This window comes from Pseudorca crassidens, chromosome 5 (assembly GCF_039906515.1).
Source record: "Pseudorca crassidens isolate mPseCra1 chromosome 5, mPseCra1.hap1, whole genome shotgun sequence".
Taxonomy (NCBI): Eukaryota; Metazoa; Chordata; class Mammalia; order Artiodactyla; family Delphinidae; genus Pseudorca; species Pseudorca crassidens.
In genome coordinates, this window is record NC_090300.1 from 95,118,031 (window position 1) to 95,136,923 (window position 18,893).

General features: G+C 38.7%; 1 protein-coding gene across 26 annotated transcripts in view; it reads right to left on the minus strand.

Moving 5' to 3' along the window:
• Window positions 1–18,893, minus strand: part of BBX (BBX high mobility group box domain containing) — a 279,480-nt gene that overhangs the window by 99,885 nt on the left and 160,702 nt on the right. Inside the window, exon 1 of one of the 26 annotated variants that reach the window (XM_067738972.1) lies at window positions 17,002–17,119. The exons of 23 other annotated variants lie outside the window; for them this stretch is intronic. In XM_067738972.1, the coding sequence (XP_067595073.1) occupies window positions 17,002–17,043 (42 nt within the window). In that variant the 5' untranslated portion in view covers window positions 17,044–17,119. Of the gene's footprint in view, window positions 1–17,001; window positions 17,120–18,893 lie in introns of those variants that run through there. 2 more of the 26 variants (XM_067738973.1, XM_067738999.1) reach the window with 2 other exon arrangements.

An 18,893-nucleotide genomic window follows, 5' to 3' on the forward strand; every position in this document is an offset into this window, starting at 1 on the left:
TGCCATGTTGCTGACACTAGGATCCATGAACATATAGTTTCAATATTCATCTAGTTCTCAAGCCTTCAAAACAATACGACATAAGCAATTTTTTAATCTTCCTTCCTTGTTTTTGAGTTTGGGGTCATATTTAAGTCTTCTTCACTTCAAAATGGAAAAATATTCACTAATGTTTCCTTTGAGAACTTACGTGACTTCATTATTTTAAAGAAACCATGTAAATAACTGATCAATCTGGAATTCATTCTGACAAAGGAGTGAGGGAGGGATCTAGCTTTTTTTTTTTCCCAAATAGCTAACCAACTGTTCCAAACCATTTATTAAATCATCCAGCTTTTCCCCATTCCTTTGAAATGCTACTTTTATCCTATACTACATTACCACATGTGTATAAGTCTACTTCTGGATTCTCTTCTGTTAATAATCATCCCCTCTGTTTTCCTATCCTTTGACCAACTTTAATATCCTTAGGACAATATCATTCTGTACCTTTTTCTACATCAGTAAACACAGCCATTTAAAAGTTTTAAGTTGAAAATATCATGCTCTTCTAAGTCAATACACCTTGATCATCCTCATTTTGTAATAACTATATAATATTCCAAAATAGGAACATATCACAATTTTCTCAATTATTCCATGATTGATAGATGTTCAGATTATTTCTTGTACTACAATAAAATCTTCATTTTAATAATCTTTTAATCTTCATTTTGATAAAATCCTCATTATTAAAAGCTGTGTCTAGCCAAAAAAAAAAGGGTGGGGAGGTGAGAAAAACATGTTCCCGTGGTTTTCTTAGCAAGAAACTTCTGCTGAGTATCTGAAGCAATTACATGATTCATGTGGCTGCCTCAAGAGTAGAAGTTATTGAAAACTTTAAATGGAATTAGTTATCTGGTATGCTCTTAATAAATAATAAAAGAACAACGATTTCTTTGAATTGATAGACCATTTCACAATTCCCAGTCTATCTACAAATAAAACTTGGCACGGAAAACCCAATTTCTAAAAATACCAACGCTATATAGAGAGAAGAGGAAACAGCTATTTTTGTGGCTTATTAATCACTTCAGGATGAGATGCTTGAGTGGTAATTAAACCCATACTGGGTTTTAATACCGGATATTTTATAACACATTTTTTAAACAATAAAAGAAATTAATGGGAAACTATACGTCAGGCAAGCTGTTATCAGCGGGAGAGGTCAAAGTGACTGCCGGTGCCTAGAGAAAAATACATCATTTAGCCTCAAGGATTCTGATTATGCTATTTGATTATGTGTGAATTGTGTTTAAGTGTATGTGCCTTTGCACATATTTATGTGTAATTTCAATATTCAAACAGAAAATAGAATATCAAGAATCAAATGAATGGATGGTATATGTGGCTTTGGGGTTCAAAATAACCACGTTCACCTCCTCCCACCTCAATGTTCTGATTCTTTCCACATAGCTGCTACAGCACTACGATAATGTATATCTTCTCTGATACTCCCAATTAATCTCTCCATCTCCATAAATACAATAGAAAGATCTTATATTGCTAACAACACTTACCACATTTTCCCTTGAATTACAATTATTTGGGTACATCCTACCTCCATCACTAGGCCTTTTTCTTGATGATCCAAGACTAGTTATCTTTATATAGAAGCATCTGGCTTATCAGAACATCAAGATCAGTCAGTTGTGAGAATTGTTATAAACAACCATATGAAACTCCATGCTAAATTATGGTGATAATTCACTATTTTTATACAGTAGAATGGCTTCAAAATTAACCCCCATCTCTCTCATTCCTGTGACTTCAGCTGTTTCTTCCTGAGTGGGAAAAAAGGAGGTCTGAAAACTATGTATAACACTGAATGCGGGCCAGGGCGGCATGTTCTGTGTGAGAACCACCGAACCCCTGGGCTGTACGAAAAGTAAGATTGATAACCTCTAGCACAGTCTGGAACAAAGTAGGGGGGAAGTAAGTATTTTTGGCATGAATGAAAGCTGAACTGAAGATAGTAAACCTGGGACAAAATAGTCAAGAAAAGTGTAACTGACCTAATGACCATGAAATACCCCAAACTATAAACTAGAGATTTTAATAACTTAGTTATCTGATTACTTTTTAATTCACCATGGATCTGTTTTCAAACTGTTGAAAGAAGGCAGAAGAATGTGTGTGTGGGGGGAGGGGGGGAGGGGATGATGCTCCTGATTATCATTCAGAAGTAATGACAAAGCAAGAGAGGAGAACGCAAGAAAAGATGAAGAAAAACATCTTCTGAGAAAGAAAAGGGAAAAAGAAGGCAGAATTTTGAGACTCAAGCATATTGCTTTTCCTATTTCAACAATGAGGAGGAAAAATTGTTAAGTTCTGTTAATTTTTGACAGTAACAGAGGGCTACCTTTGTAATTATTTTGCCACTAAAACCCCCCCACACATTATAAAGTTCGGCTTCTTGTTCTGGAACATGAGCAAATTAAGCTAGCAATCTATACGTAATGAATGAAGCAACTGGGGGACTTTATTCAAAAGGGGTCCTTCTTCCTTTCTGCATGGCAACTGTAGAATAACAAATCAGGTTATTCAACTACCAGTGGACCCTGTACTTGAAAGACTCAATATCATAAAATTATGTTGCTGAGATTATCAAACGATGGAGGCTGAAGGTCCCTATCCAAAATACCGTTGACCCTTGAACAACATGGGTTTGAACTGTGAGCATCCACTTATACATCAAATTTTTTTCAATAAAAACAGACTATATTACTACATGATCCACGGTTGGTTGAATCTACAGATGGGGGAGCCATGGGTACAGGCAGGTGACTGTAAAGCTATATAACCCCTGCATTCAAGGGTCAGCTGTATTGAATATTTACTTATCTTATAAAAACAAACCAACCCATGTGTTCCCTTTTCTTTGCCAGATGAGTTACCCTAATTAGTACTCATAATACTGATGTAAATGTAAATCAACTTGGTGATAAATTAGGAAAAACTTCATTTACCTTTATTCTTCAAGTGCAGCAAGTCCATTCATGAAGACCTTTACTGAGGTCAAACTTCATGAGAAATTTAAAGAAGAAATATCATAGAAGAAACAGGACAAAGTAAATACCACGTTTAACAAAAGAAAAAAATGGACACTGGAGCCTAACAGGCCTCCTTCAGAATCCGGCCTCCTGCCACTAACTGCTTGTTGTAAAGTTATTCATCTTGCTGATCTTTCCACACATTAAAACTAAGTAATAGCTCTACTGTGAGAACACTTTTTATATAACACCCAGCACAGAGCCTGGCATCTAGAAGGTTCTCACTCCATGTTAGTAAATCCTCCCTTTACCCACAAGCTTCTTAGAGGGAGTATGGGTTTAACAGGCAGCACGTTCTCGCTTAACTCAGCCTAAGATGCAGTTCAAGAGAGAGCACAGAGGACTCCCATTTAACAGTGGTCCACATGCTTCCCAGATGTTATAACCTCCAGCCTCAGCAACTGAAAAAGAAAGACGGAAAATTTCTTTCCTTTTGTCTGAGTGATATACAGTCAGAAACAGAGCCTTGGCATAGTCATAAATTCTGTAAGATCCTCTAGTCTTTCCTCTTGTCTCACAACTTAGGCAATCAGTACACTTTAGCTTTTAAAACACTGTGTAAATTTAACTGTGTCACAGGGGTATTTTAGAGTTTAAACTGTTTCCTAAATGTCCAATAAAATCCCATTCAAATCATATTAATGGAAATTCAGACCAAATGAGACAGGGGAAGGTAAGGGAGGCCCAGGAAATTTCATTGTCAGACAGCCATGCATTCTAACCTCAAGTAAGGCCTCTCCTGGGTCCAACTAAGACTGTAAAGCTTTAGAGCTGTCTCGGATCTACAGAGAAGATGAAAAATCAGCGCAAAGAAATGGTGGTAAATCGGTAGCTCTAGAGCTTCCCACAAGTTGGACCAACCTGCTTAAAACCTTCTGAGAGTGCCGCTGCTCTCGACACCCCTTGCTTCCACTGCCTTGCGCACTCCCTAAAATTCTCCCACTTTCTGCCAAAACGGACATCCTCCTCCAAAGCCCAGGTAATATATCACTTCCCTTCTAAAGCTTTCCGTGAAAATCTTAAGTCAAATGCCATCGCTCTTTGATCACACTTGAGCTTGCTGGTCAAGCACTTACCATGGTGTTTCAGTTAGTTTTATCTACGTCCTCACTATCCTCCACAAAATAGGTTGTGAACTTCTAGAGGGAAGGTGTCATGGTTTCTTACTTTTCTGGCCCAGGACTTCAAACTGAGCCTGGTACACAGCAGTCCCTGTAAAGGGTATTTATGGCTTATAATTTCCTCACCTAACACTTAACCACATATCACAACTTCCCAGAATGAATTGTTCCTCAGGATAATTTTAAAAACAATACTAATACACAGCTAATATTTATTAAATACTAATCACTTCATACTTAATATTCATTATCTCATTTAATCCTTATAAGAACCCTTGAGGCAGGTACTATACTATGCATCCCAGTTGAAGAAGCTGAGGGTTAAGCCACGTGCCTAAGGTCACACAGTTAGCAGAGAAGCTGGCGCTAGAAGCAGGAAGCCCAACTCAAGAGCCCAAAAGCACACCTAGGACAAGAAGCTCTAATATAAAGCCTTCCATCTGTTGATGCTCTGGGCATTTCCCATGGAACAAATAGCTTATGAGCCACGGAACTACCTAAAGGGAGCACTGAAGGGTTGGAAAGTGAACACTTTCAATGGTTCACAGCAGAAAAGTAAGTGTACATCTCTGATGACTCCAAGCGACAATTAAATTAGATTAACTTTAAAACTCTTTGAAGATTAAAGCCCTATAAGTGCTAATTATTATTTATTGTAATTCTAATGACAATTTTAAACTGTAGACAGATTAAATGAAAAATATCTTTCTATAAAGTAATACTCTCATTTTAGAAGCAATTCAGTCACTCTATTCATGCAGAGTGTCTTTAAATGCACTCCTTATTGAAAAGCAGTAGCTCTTCAAGTTGAAACTTTAACTCTGTCAAGATGTTATCTACATGCTCTTCATGAATATTAATAAGACACACACTATTTAAAGAACGGCTTAGCTATACTGGCAGTTCTGGTTCCTGTGTCCTTCTCTCATGAAGGAATATGTATTCTAAGATCTCTGATACTTACAACTCCATGACATTTAGCCTTAGGAGAGCTTAACATGGTTCTCAAAATGCATGCTACTCTAGGCTACAGACAGAAACAACAGCTACCTTGAAAGAGATAAGGCACCAAAAGAAGTGACTTAGGGAAGAAAAACTACTTACACAAGGAATTCAGTAACAGGGTGGAACATGTTCCCCATCACACCGCGCTCCCCCAAAAGCCCAACTCTCTGTTTTCTTATAATTTTATGGTGGCGTTTACATTCTTCATCACAAAGTCACCAAATTCCTATCCTTCAACAGGCTTAGCATAATACATTTGCCTCTTTTAGTTTCTAAATTAACAAAGGTGCTTTCTTTTTAATCCATTTATTATATTGTTAGGACATACCTATCCCACCGACAAGAATCTGATGCACAACAAGACAAACTCACGGCAGTCTCTTCCTCATTTATTCTCAATGCAGCTGAACGCGTATTTCTTGATCGCATGTTGAGCTATGCACTGTGGGAGTTAAGTGTACAGCCTTACCTCTCATTTAACCATCGCCCCTGCCGCCTCTGCTCCCCTGCCGGGCTGGTGTCGTCCTGTCTGGCAGCACCTGCCCTGTGCTTCCTCAGCTCTCCCAGGCCTGCACACTGTACCCCACACACCCATTCTCACTTTCTGTGCAAGTCCCCCTGAACTCCCATTTCTGAGGAGCTATCTTCATTTGACCCAGCTCCTGTCTCTTTCCTTCCTGAGCACCGGTTTTGGCCACCCACGTTTCATGGCTGTGCCATATTTTTTGACACTTGATTGTATAACAATCATCATTTTCCCGTACAATATATGTATAATGATTCCATATGAACTCCTCCCACAGAGACCCTTGAGGGTAAAGAACACGCCAGATGCTATATTTTCTGGATCTGTCAGAGCAAACATCCAGTGTTAGACAGGGAGTACATGAGGAAGTGAACACAGAAACAATACCTCTCTGCTTTCTTAGTATGCTGTTTCTTTACATTGTTTTGCTAGAAGGCAGAAGAGATATAAGGCTTGAAAAGAAAATATGCAGAGAAGGAAAAATAAGAACCCAGAAGGGTTGCTCGGGAGGGGAGAGGAGAAACAGGCAAATTGACAAGGCGATGTAATAAATATAATGAAATCTAAGTCACTTCCAAGCAGCTGTCAGTACCAGTCTAAGAACATGTTTTCATAGCTTTATTCCCCTCTCTGGTTATTTGTTACTGACTCTCAATATTCTCTCAAAATACAATAGCATAGCACCTTCAGCTCACTAGCTCTCTTTTCCTATCATAACTGGTCTGCTAATTCACCTCAACTCTGAACTCATCTAACCATTTTTCTTTCCCAGTCTATCCCCAAGCTGCCAGCCGCTCCCGTGGTCTCACACTACTACAAACTTTTCCAATCTCAGGTTGGTCTTCAGTGCTCGTTCATAGTCTTGACGTGTCTTAGTCCCACCCAATCCCACAGTGCCCATTATAACTCATTGGTTTCTCCTCAACCCCTACTGATGATGATGAGTAAGGATAGTAATAATAGTTATATATATATACGTATAAAATGCTTCTATATATATAATGCTTATGTATATATTGCTTCCTATGTGCCAGAAGCTAAGAGCATTCTATTTATTAATTCTCTTAACACACCACAAGCCTAAGAGGTAGGTACTATTATAATCTCCTTTTTACGGATGAAAAAAACTGAGGCACAGATAACATATAGTTTGCCTTGTTTAGTTTGTTAAGTTAAAAAGGTTTTAATAATATTATATGTATCAAAATGGTGGGACACAATTATCACACTGGAAAGAAGCTGAAGCACAAGAAGACAAGCTCACGGAGTCACTTATTGTCAATGAAGTTGAATACATATTTACTGATCACCTGATTAACTATGCATTATGTTTGTACATTACAGAATGTCCAAGGTCACACTGCTAGCACATAATTGGTGGAACCAGTATCTGGCTCCAGTCTGGCTTCGGAGTCTGGTTCTGGACCATTATACAATACTGCCTCCTAATAATAACTAACCTGATTAAACCTTTGCTACTTGCTGAACACTGTATATGAATTAATTTCTTTAATCCTCCATATACCTCTTGGAGAAAGGAACTATAATGGTCATATATTATACAGGAAGCAGCTGGGAATGACAAAGCTTAAACAGCATATGCCCAAGGCCATTCTGCCAGCATGTGACAGAGCCAGGATTCAAACCTAGGTCTTCTGTCCCCAGAGCTCAAGCTTCTCCATACTGTCCTTCCCACTGTAATCCTAGTCATTCTAAGAAAATGTCTTTGCCTCCTGGTTGACAGAAAGGTCTCCATATGTGGACCCTCCCAAAGTCCCACCTTGCCTACCAATTTCAAAACTTGTTTCTTCTACCTTATCTCAAAGGCAGAGTTTCAAGGTCAGCTTCTCCTCTCACTCCCAGTCTATGCTTCTCATCTTTCCTGCTACCCTGGGCCATTAGTCTTTCAGTTTCTTTGATGAACTACTGATGAACTATCCACAGTAGCTGAACTTCTCTTTCGCTCTGTATACAATCTCAAGTCTAAGGCCCTCTCTGAATCCTCCTCCTCCTTTAGCTAGTCCTCGTTTTTGGTACAAATTGGCCTCCAGCCATCAGGCCAGGAGACTGCCTAACCCCAAGCCATGAAACTAGCAGCCAGGAAGAACTGGCCTGTCTGGTACTAAGACTGTTCACAGGCTCCACCTTGCACTTCCCGTATTGACTTCCTTCCTAATCTTCTTGGTTCTAAAGCCTGGGATTAATTTCCTAGAAAGCATTCACAGCTCATTCCAACTGTGTCACAGGCTTTGGCTTCTCTACCTCAATAATTCACGCTTACATCTTTGATTTCTAGCCTCTCAGAGAAAAACACCTTGCCTGGGCCAGCCCTGTGTCTCCACCATATCCGTGGGAAATATGCCAGAGCCCGCATGGTGCCTAGGAACTAGACATTCCTTCCTTTCACAGAAACATCTGGAAAACATATACTATCTTTGCTACTTTCTCACCGTAAGTTCAAATCATTGCAAACGGCTCCTAGCCCTGACACCTAACCTCTCACCACGTTCTGTCCCCTCCACCTGTTACATGTATGGTCTGCTCCCATCCATCCCCCATACTGGCTCAGCGGTCTAGTCTTCTTATCTATAGCCATGCTGACTTCAATTCTCCACACTACAAATATCTGCTCATGCCCTTGTCCTGCATGAATCTCTTTAACAGTCAGTCCCTCAATATACTCAGGAAGACGTCCGAACCTCTTTCTTCACAGAGCACACAAGGCTCTTCATCCCTACTTAGTTTTACGGCTCACGTTTCTTTGCTCAATTCTCACTCTTAAAGCTCTACCTACACTGTGTTACATGCCATCACCTGGAACTCACCAGGGACTCTCACCTCTTAGCATCTGTACTACTGTCTCCTCCCAGTGGAGCTCGGATCTCACATAAGCCCCCACTGGCCCTTACTAGTCTGAGAAAGAGGTGCTTCTTAGGTGTCTCCACAGTACCCTGTACTCGATATCCATCCCCCAAAGAAACGGTGTGTTTCCCTCTGTATATCCCACTTGGCTCTGACAGGGAACGAGGGCTGTATAATGTTCACCACAGTATCTGCAGGGCCTGACACAGAGCCGGGCCCACTGTGGGAAAACACTTGTTCGGGTCTGCTCCCTGCGGTCTCTTCCTGTCACCTTCATTGCTTCTCACTTGCCACTGCTTCTTTTCTGCTCCTTCCTCACCATGCCTTGCTCTTTCTTCCTGCCCTGTGACCCTCCATCTCAGAAGTTGCTTGCACCAACTTCAAACAGCATTCTCAAACTACCAAACCAGAACACCTGGCAATTTTACTTGTTTGGAAATTCTAGTATCTAGGCAACAAATGTCAAAATGACTCAATGAATAATTTTGACCTCATAAAGAGAAATAATTATCTATTCCCTTTTCTCCTGTACCCATCACCGAACACTATTTAATCTCCTGTGCACCAGTTTGCATACAGCCCTTTAAATTGTAAGAATGAGCATGCATATTTTTAAAAGCAAATATATTGAACTCCATCTAAAATAATCAAAGTTTTAAAAATTATTTTTTCATTTATATTAACTTAAAACGTTTTCTAAACTAATAAAAAGGTCTGGATGTCTTTAACCATCCTGATCTCTAATTATAACTTAAAAAAAAACAACCCAGAAACAATGGTTCTAGTTAAGAATCAACAATCTATGATACCTCTAGATGGAAATTTCTTTTTCCTAAGCTACTGTTCTTTACTCTAAAAAGATGGCAAATAATCTTAAGTTACAGTTAAATTTAGTTTACTTAATAAAGCAAAACTTCTCAGTCTTAATGGTTACAAAGCAAAACTATTTTTCCACAATGTAAAAAGGAATTGGTATTTCTTATTTTAGTAGTTACAGTGTTTACTGAAACAGCTTATCCTAGCTTCTGCAATGCCCACCTGCTTTACACTGTGGCACACCGGAATTGAGTTAACTTGTCATTGACCAGATCACATACTTTAAGAAGGCAGGACGTTCCTTATCTATATATTCCCAAATGCTTGGACTACTGTCTTGAATATATTATGTATTTAATGAAAAGTGTTTGAAAATGCATTAACTTAATGATGTTATATCAGACTGCACATTTGCCAAGAAAATTAATTAGAATACATAGGGAGCTATGATACATTTATAGTTTCCATTTAGAGCTACGCAGAAAACCATTTGTTTTATACTTGCTTCACACCTGGTGAAATTTTTTCCTTAAATATATTCCAATTTTCTGACTTAATACACAAGATACAAAAGTGCTTATCTGCTGATTCAGAGTCATAACAGTGCCCTGTTCAGAGCATTATACATTCCATTTATATTCCTTTCAGGTGTTATAGTCCTTTAAAATGTTTGGTCGGAATGTGCTCTAACTTCAGTGCCAAGTACTGAAAACTTTTGTTAATTTACCAAATGTATTAAATTCATATTTGTTTTAAAAAGTTCTTCACTTCATAGAATTAACAAAACAAGTTCCTATTTGCATACCATTTGCTTGCGTTTTTTCCCTTTTGAAAACTACCAAAGTGAGAATATAAATGGCTAGATGTTTTAGGATGACCCTAAATCCAGTCTTCTTTCCTTCCATTTTTCTCTCAATGCACAGTATGAGAATGGACATTGCCCACAAAATACATGTTTACTGAAGCATCCTGTAATATTTTTCTTACAACCTAATTTACATAAGTCTGCTCCCTCTGCTGGCCGAATTTTTATCCTCTAGCATCCTATTTAAAATAAAAAGGCAATGCCTTATACTATAAAGAAAACAAGGGCTTCCTTGGTGGCACAGTGGTTGGGAGTCCGCCTGCCGATGCAGGGCACACGGGTTCGTGCCCCGGTCTGGGAAGGTCCCACATGCCGCGGAGCGGCTGGGCCCGTGAGCCATGGCCGCTGAGCCTGCGCGTCCGGAGCCTGTGCTCTGCAACGGGAGAGGCCACAACAGTGAGAGGCCCGCGTACAAAAAAAAAAAAAAAGAAAACAAAAGCTCCTCTATAAAAAATTATAAACCAAATAAACCTGGAAAATCACTTAAGAAGCTCTTCTACATCATTAAGGCACGGCATTAGCTGATTTTAGGGAGAAGCAGTCTTTCAAGTATTGAATTTTCAAATTTAGTGTCATTTTGCCCCTAAGCAAGATTCTTAACTCTACTAAGACCATTTCTCATTAATTCAGTTCCTTTTAACCTGGAATCTCCATAGTACTTTGCAACGAGTATCTAACCAGACCTTCCATATTTACATGAACGGCATTATGTAGAGTGGGCAAGCAGGAGGGAGTTTGCCTCACTCATACACATAGTGATTTGTCACAGCAGCAAGAGTTAATGGCAGAATATACAGTCAACAACAGGGGCTACACAGTGCTACCCATATGCCCACAATACTTTTTCTTTCACCTTCTTTTTTCAAAGATGGAAGTTACTTTGCGGACATATGTAAGAAATTCTGTTTTGATTATTATAATAAAGCTCTTTATAATATGAAATTTGGGTACATTTCACTAATAAGTTCTAAATATATTTTCTAATAAGAAAAATCAGTGTTGCTCTAAAAACCTCCTGGCTACTTTAACTGCTACTTCCCAATCATGAACCACGTTGTAACTTGCAAAGCATGTATTGCATATATTAATTTATTTAATATTATACAATCTTGTTAAGTGGGTATAATTAAGCCCACTTTACAGCTGAGTAAGAGGAGCCTCAGATTTACATAATTTTTCCAATGTCATCAAGGGGCAAAACAGGGACACAGCCTAAAGGCTCTGACTTTAATCCCAAAGCACGACTACTTTCTTCCACTTAACTGCATCACTGATTTTAGCTTTCAGTCAATACATTTATTTTGAGAGGAAAAGTAATCCATTTCATAAGCCTTTTAAAGCATTTTTTTAGTGCCTTAGCATTTACTTAGCTAGAGAATTCCCAAATTTCCAGTCATATTTCAAAATAGTCCTTTGTATGGATTTAGACATACGACATACATTGGGGAAGGGAGGGAATCAGGGAACAAGAAAGCTTATGTATCTGTGACTCAGTGTACTTTGCTTCACTTTGCATTTTGTAAATATTGATGTTGCAGCTCCTAAAGTGCTCTCAGAAGTAGTTATGACTGATAGCCCATGAGTGCTGTGTCTTTCAAAACAAATATGCTTTACTGATGGAGAGCACGTGCATCTCCATCTAATTATTCTGAGAGGCAGGGTGGAACAAACAACATGATTTCTCAACTCAACTCAGCATTCTACGTTGAACACAATAGGCAGGTTACAGTTTAACACATACCATGAAAGCTTGTCATTTCCACGAGCAACACAACATGTAAGGGAAGGGCACTACAAATCTGCCATATAATCCTAGAGAAGCATAAGACTTCCTGTGGTTATTGCAAATATTTTTAAGTATAAACAAAAATTCAGAACATATTTATTACAAAAAGAGGTTTTTTACATATGTCCAAGTATTTACTGGATTTTAAAATATGTAATAAGATATACAGTTTTAGAATAAAAGTAAGTTTGGGCAAGAATTTGTAAAAGAACCAACTGGAGTAAATAAAATATGCTTGCTCACTCCGATTTTAGGGAAAAAATAAATAAAACCTGTCATTGTCTGATGTGTACCCAAAGTCACAAGCTAACAGAAAATATCAGGCACATTATTTATATCCTACTAAAGCATTTCTCAAACTGGAAGGTAAGCCTCATTGAGGAGCCACAGAATTCTGCTTGCAGCGCTATCCCAGCTGTCTGGATTCAGTGACTACCAAATCTGTTCCTGAGAGGTAGGCAAATTCCTCCTCAGCTCTTATGTTGCTCCTCTAGGGAGACCTCCTGATCCCAAATCAACCTTTTAAGGACCTACTGATGCACTAGGATTAAGATAGATGACACTGATTATAAAAGATGAGTTGGACCAATAAAGGACTTGTTGAGATAAGATCTATATAATAATGAAACAATTTAGGAACTAGATAGCACACAATAGAGTGCAATAGACATGGTCCAAACGATTAGGGAATATTTAGTACGCAATAATAAGACATTCTCGGCACCCAGATACTTGGCAATTATAATAGACATTGGAGAATTCAGACAATTCTCTTTATTCACTTTGATGATCTCAATTCGTCCCAGTGTTAACCCTTTAACTAAAGGCTAAACTTACCCACATCACTGAGGGCACTGCCAGGGGTGAACTACAGGTTCTGGGATTTCCCTGTCACTGCAAACTTTGCCAGCTCTCACCTGGCTTCTCTTACTCTGGGCACCAGCAAAAATAGCCCTTTGAAAAGATCCTGCAAACAACTATTCAGATCCTCATTGTCTTGTTATTTAAGACTGGGTTAGGGTCTGCACCTTTCCAAAGGATGAGGTAGCTGGAAGGAAGTCAGGTGGCTGGCTATTCCTGAAACCTCAGGCTTGACTTAAGAAGAATTGGCTGGCACCTTATGGGGAAAAGTGATGCTTAAGGGAACACAGAACTGGAATTTTGTTGGCATTCACACAGAAACTGGTCAGTGATGATCTGAGACAGGTGTAAAGTATAGTAATATTTTCATGCTTCTCATATTCATTTTTCTCTTGCTTGTAGAGTTTTTGCATCGAGAGAAGATGGGAACTATGGAACCAGTAATAGTAGCAGATTCAGAGTAAGGAGGCCCAGCATCTAGTCCTGGTTTTCACCTCACAAAAAGAGAAAGATTCAAAACCAGACCCAAATCAAGGACAAAATTAGTAATTGATTAAGTAGGAAAACTGTGGAAGGTCTTCAAGCATGAGAACCTTGGTCTAGATGACCTTGAAGACCCATTATTACCATTCTCTGCTATGATTTTTGCCTCGATGTCTCCAGCTGAGACCAGGCCGCACTGCAGAGTCCCCCCTCTCCTGTATATAGGCCTTCCTTCCCCTCTCTCATCTCCTACCAGGAAGATAAAAGACACAATAAATCAGCTTTCACAGCCCCTCACACAGCATTTACACTGGTGACAATTCACCTGTAGGTAGGTCTTTAAAAAATACAATAGCTGTTTTGTATATTTCTTCCCACATTGCTTTTCTCACAGTCTATGCCAACCCCTTCTACCATTAATTAACACTGGATTCTATAATTTGAAAATTGAATACAATTCTGAATTTTGTATATCTTCATTAAGTTGTTTTTAATTACTGACATTGTAAACATTTTCCATGTGCTTCTTAGAATTCCATATTAAGGAAAAATAACTCTTCCAACTTTTAAATAAGACTTCCCAACATCTTTTTAGAGAGTGTATAGGAAGCATTTTTTTCCCTTAAAAGAAAAAGTCAATTTCTAATAGCTTCAAATCAAGGCCATGGAGGCCCCTAGTAACTTTTTTTTTACTTTATTAATAATTGAGTTTATGCTTTTTTATGGAGATGTTAAACTCTCAAAGACCAGGAGATTCAGATTGCTAACAGGCTGGTTAGGATTAAATCACCTTTGCCCTACTTTTGCATTTATTAAGAATCACATAAGCCTGGAGAATCTGGAGCAAAACTCTGCCTATGACACTGGAAAATTTGAACACCACAATATGCAGCTCAGACAGGTAATAAATGTGGCTAAATCTGAGACTTTAAATCCTGGGTCTCTTCACATCAATCCAAACCATTCATGTGCCAAAAGGGGAACGAGCTGGAGCACTGAAGAGCTCCCTGGTGATGGAAAGATTAATGGGGAATTATAGGTACCTAATACATGAACAGTAGACAAAGGGGGCTGTCCTTCACCACTGAAAGTGCTAAATTATTAACTGTGACAAGCCCAGGCAACCACTGTCACTATTCTTTCAACACCTAACTTCCAGACAGTTTAAAATGTTTACTTTTCTACCTAAAAATTACCACAGGTTTATAGTAATAGAAATCTAGTCATCATATATCCATTTAAATATGTTATACCTAATATTTAGGATTTACAAAGTCAAAAAGAATGCTGTGTAATAGAAACAATAATAAACACTTCCATTTCAGACATTTACTTTCAATTTAGTTAACTACATTTTTATTGTAAATAAGGAAAGACTTGTAATTTAAAACTGAAAATAGAATTTTCATGTGCACAAAGTATGTCTTTTATCATTTTCTTTCTGGACTTAATCATGCATCAGGACACTATTCTAACTACAATCATTAGTTCATTTAATCCTCAAAACAACTCTATGAAGTAGGAAGCCTAATTATCCACATTTTACAGATAAAGCAGCTGAGGCCCAGACGGAAACTTGCCCAGGCTAACAGCCAGGAAACTGGTACAATGGACACCAGGATTCAGACTCAAGTGGTCCAGCTGCCATACTACACTGCTGTTCAATACTTCTTGTCCGTACATGGATGGCTCTAGAAGCATTTGGGAAAATGATAAACTCTGCAGTTGTCGCCATGCATTTCTTAAAATGGGATTAAACTAAAAAGGTTCCTACTGAGTCCTCTGAAGATCAAGAGGGCCTCGGAAGTAAAACACGTGATGATTACCTTTGTCAGCTTTAACCGGTGATTTTCTATTTCAAGTGACATGCACCCATGTACTGCTAAAGTGACTGAGTACAGTTTAACTTCCCTGTAATTAGCATTATGAGCCTGCACCACAATTAAATCATTGCCTTACCTCGGTAGTTTATAAGAGTTGTATTATTAAATATCCTTGAGTTCACTGAATGATTTTTATATAAGAAGTAAATATTAACAGACAGACTCCAGATAAATATTTTGTTGGGTGACTTTCCCCTCTCGCCAACTCTTTGGCTGATTAGTTAAGTATTTCGTAACTAAAACTTGTTTTACTTAGTATTCCCCAAAAATCCTGGAGCCCATATGTTATAACAACTTTCAAAAATTCTGAGATTCATCTAAGAGGTATCTCTGCTACCAAATGGTTATATGGATCCCTAAATCCTAATTTCTCCTCTGCTACTACAAACCTCACACCCTGGGTAGGATAAAGCAAAGTATGTGGGAGGTGCAACAGGTGCAAGAGCTATAACTACTTCATTCATAAATGTGACAGTATCTGAACCACAACCACTACCGAACTTTGGGAATTCTGTAACTGTAATTCTCAAGTCCTGTCTGGAATGCTCCCTAAACATATTGCAGTCAGAAATTACTGGCCAGGTACCTATCATCAAAAAAGATGAAATTCTTTTAAACACATTAAAAACGGAACAGGGCTTCCCTGGTGGCGCAGAGGTTGGGAGTCCGCCTGCCGATGCAGGGGACACGGGTTCGTGCCCTGGTCCGGGAAGATCCCATGTGCTGCGGAGCAGCTGGGCCCGTGAGCCATGGCCGCTGGGCCTGTGTGTCCGGAGCCTGTGCTCCGCAACGGGAGAGGCCACAACAGTGAGAGGCCCGCGTACCACAAAAAAAAAAAGGGAACAGGGGTGGGGGGAAGAATGGTTATTCTTATATAAAAATTGGACTCTACTACTGCTAAAATGGAGAGAGGCAAACCAGAAGATTTCTCATGGTTGTTTCTAGACACTGGATTCTACGAGGTATAAATTTGGGTTGGCTAATAAAACTGCACATTAGAACTGAAAGGGACCTTAGAAATCACAGACCAACCCCATCAATTTAAAGATCTGTAAACGTAAGTTCACAAAAAGTTGGTTTAAAATTAAATCTTCTTATTCTCTGAGTTGGTATAAAGTTTGGTCCCTTTTGAGCAAATTATTATCATTATTATTAGGGTATTTTGGTTTGTTGTTTACTGAATTACAAACCTGAGATTGCTTTAAAGTTGTATTATTAGTAAGACAAATGAGAAAACCGCCATTTAAAAAATTCAGAATTGCCAGGTTTATTTACAATCAAATAATAGAAAGAACTCTTTCTTTCTCTTCCTCCACTTTCAGCCTATGAAATGAACTGGATCAATATAGGAAAAGCTTCTAAAGGGCAATTTTATTCTATTATCCTAATGATAGAAATCACTGCAGAATGGAACAGCCAAGAAATGATCTGTTTGAGAAACCTACAATTCTCCAGGTTCCTTGCTATTTGAAAGAATAAAATATCTCAAAGAAAAAGTACATACCAACAAAAAAACCTAGTGGCCGCAAAATGTAGGAGAGCAAAAACCTGCACCGAGAGTTAACTGAAAATCAATCAATAAAGACAAAAATCAGGAAAGTTGAATGAAGGATTCCATGGTTTGGGGGACTTTTGCCCAAAACACAGTATCAGTCAAAATGCTCTAGGACACAGGGAGTATTTCTGTAAGGCATTACTTACAGCAGATAGCAAGCAATCAGAAAAGTGGAAATCAGGATCCATTACTCATGGCAGGACAACCTGCATTATCCTCTTACAGATGCATCACTGGCGAGAGTGGATGAAGAAAAATGAAGGCTGAGAAAGAAAGGAAATGGTGTTTCTTTTACACGTAATTTTCAGCAAACTTTGATGAGTTTCAATCCTGGATGAGTTTTCCTCCCTCTCCTTCCTTCAATTTCTTTTAGAAAAATCATCTTGGTTAGGTTGTTCAAGTGTGACTTTGCAACTAGCCTAATGTGGACCCAAATTACCACCTCCAACATTCCTTGTAGCAAGCACCTGATTAAATACCCTCTGGTTAAGCGGATCGAGGTAGCTTTACGCCAGTTCCAGGAACAAGAACCTGTCAAGCTGACAAATCAGTATCTTCACCCTGTCGGATACTGTCTCCTGTCAGGACGGTTTCCTATTTCTTAAAACTTGCTTCTCCACTTTGGTAGCCTCCTATCAATCTATATAAGGGCCTGGCTCCTAAAGCACGTAAATTCTTATTTTCCATTCTCCTTTTTCTCTGAAGATTATTACACCGTTGACCTGATCTGGCAGGAAGTTATCTGGAAGCCATTTGCAGTGACCCTACCACAGAATTAGAACTGCATTTCTATCAGAGCCCATTTTAATTTCTAAAATGCCTAAATCAGTTGCGGGTGTTTTAAAACGACTCATAAAAAAGGATCACCACTACTGTGGTACTGCTTCCCCCCGCCGCCCCCCCGCCGCCCCACCCTTTGTCCATAGTCAGAAAAAAAGATTAAAGGCAGGAAGTAGCCTAACTATCAACAAGCAGTTTTCCTTTGAAGACAGATAACAAGATACTGCAGTTAAAAGTATATCTGTAATTGCAAAGTTACTCTTCTTGAACAAATTCCAAGTACAATATCTGCCTTTGATCTTGGAAAAGCATTTTTCTCACTTTTCATAGCTGACACTGATAGTTCAGTTAGGCACCCCTGCTCCCAAATATGGGAAAAATGTTCCCTGAAATTCAATCATGTGAGTTATTAGCTTTTAGCCGTCAGCCTAGAAGTAGCTGCTTATGCTCTGCCACTGCTGCTGCCTGGGAGAGTTCTGCCTGCTCCGACGATATGAGGACTTGTCATAGTAACGGCATCCACCTGACCACCTGTGTGATGTCGGACTGTCCTGGAGAGTCATTCAGCATCTCCTTGGACAGGGACCATTATCTCAGTAAAACATAATTACAACTATGAGAAAAAAGTTTGAGGACCTTAAACCTAAACCCTGTTTAAGGTTTTAAAATGAAATCCATTCTCAACCTTCATTTTCTATTTCAGCAAAAGTCTAATGGCAATATGTGGTTTCAATAATGAAGCAAGTCTATTTTAAAACAATAAAAATATTCCTAGTGTCTCTATGGTCCATTTTAAACAATTAGGGGAGATAAATACCATAGCATTGTACCATTTATTCAAAAATATTTTCTTAACTTCAACAGCTATTGGTTGTGGATCTCTTAATATAAGGAGGAAACAAGAGACATTAACATGGTAAAATTATGGGGTTAAGCTCTTATCTTTGGTAATTAATAACCCTTAAAGCTCAATTAGTAGAGAGAAACAGTAGTATCTAACTGAACGCTAAGAAAGATTTGTAATCCTAGGTTAAAATCCCCCATTACAACAATAGGATTTTTTCAGGCAATGAGAAAAAGAACACCTTCCATGGAAAAGAGCTATGCTTTTAAAGTTCACACATGCGCACACACACACACGCACACACACATACACACATACACATATACATACACTCCCAAAGTGTAGAGTTGATATATTGATAGATACCAGAGAACTGCTATCTAAACTTGGATAGTAAAGTATTCCATGCTTTCA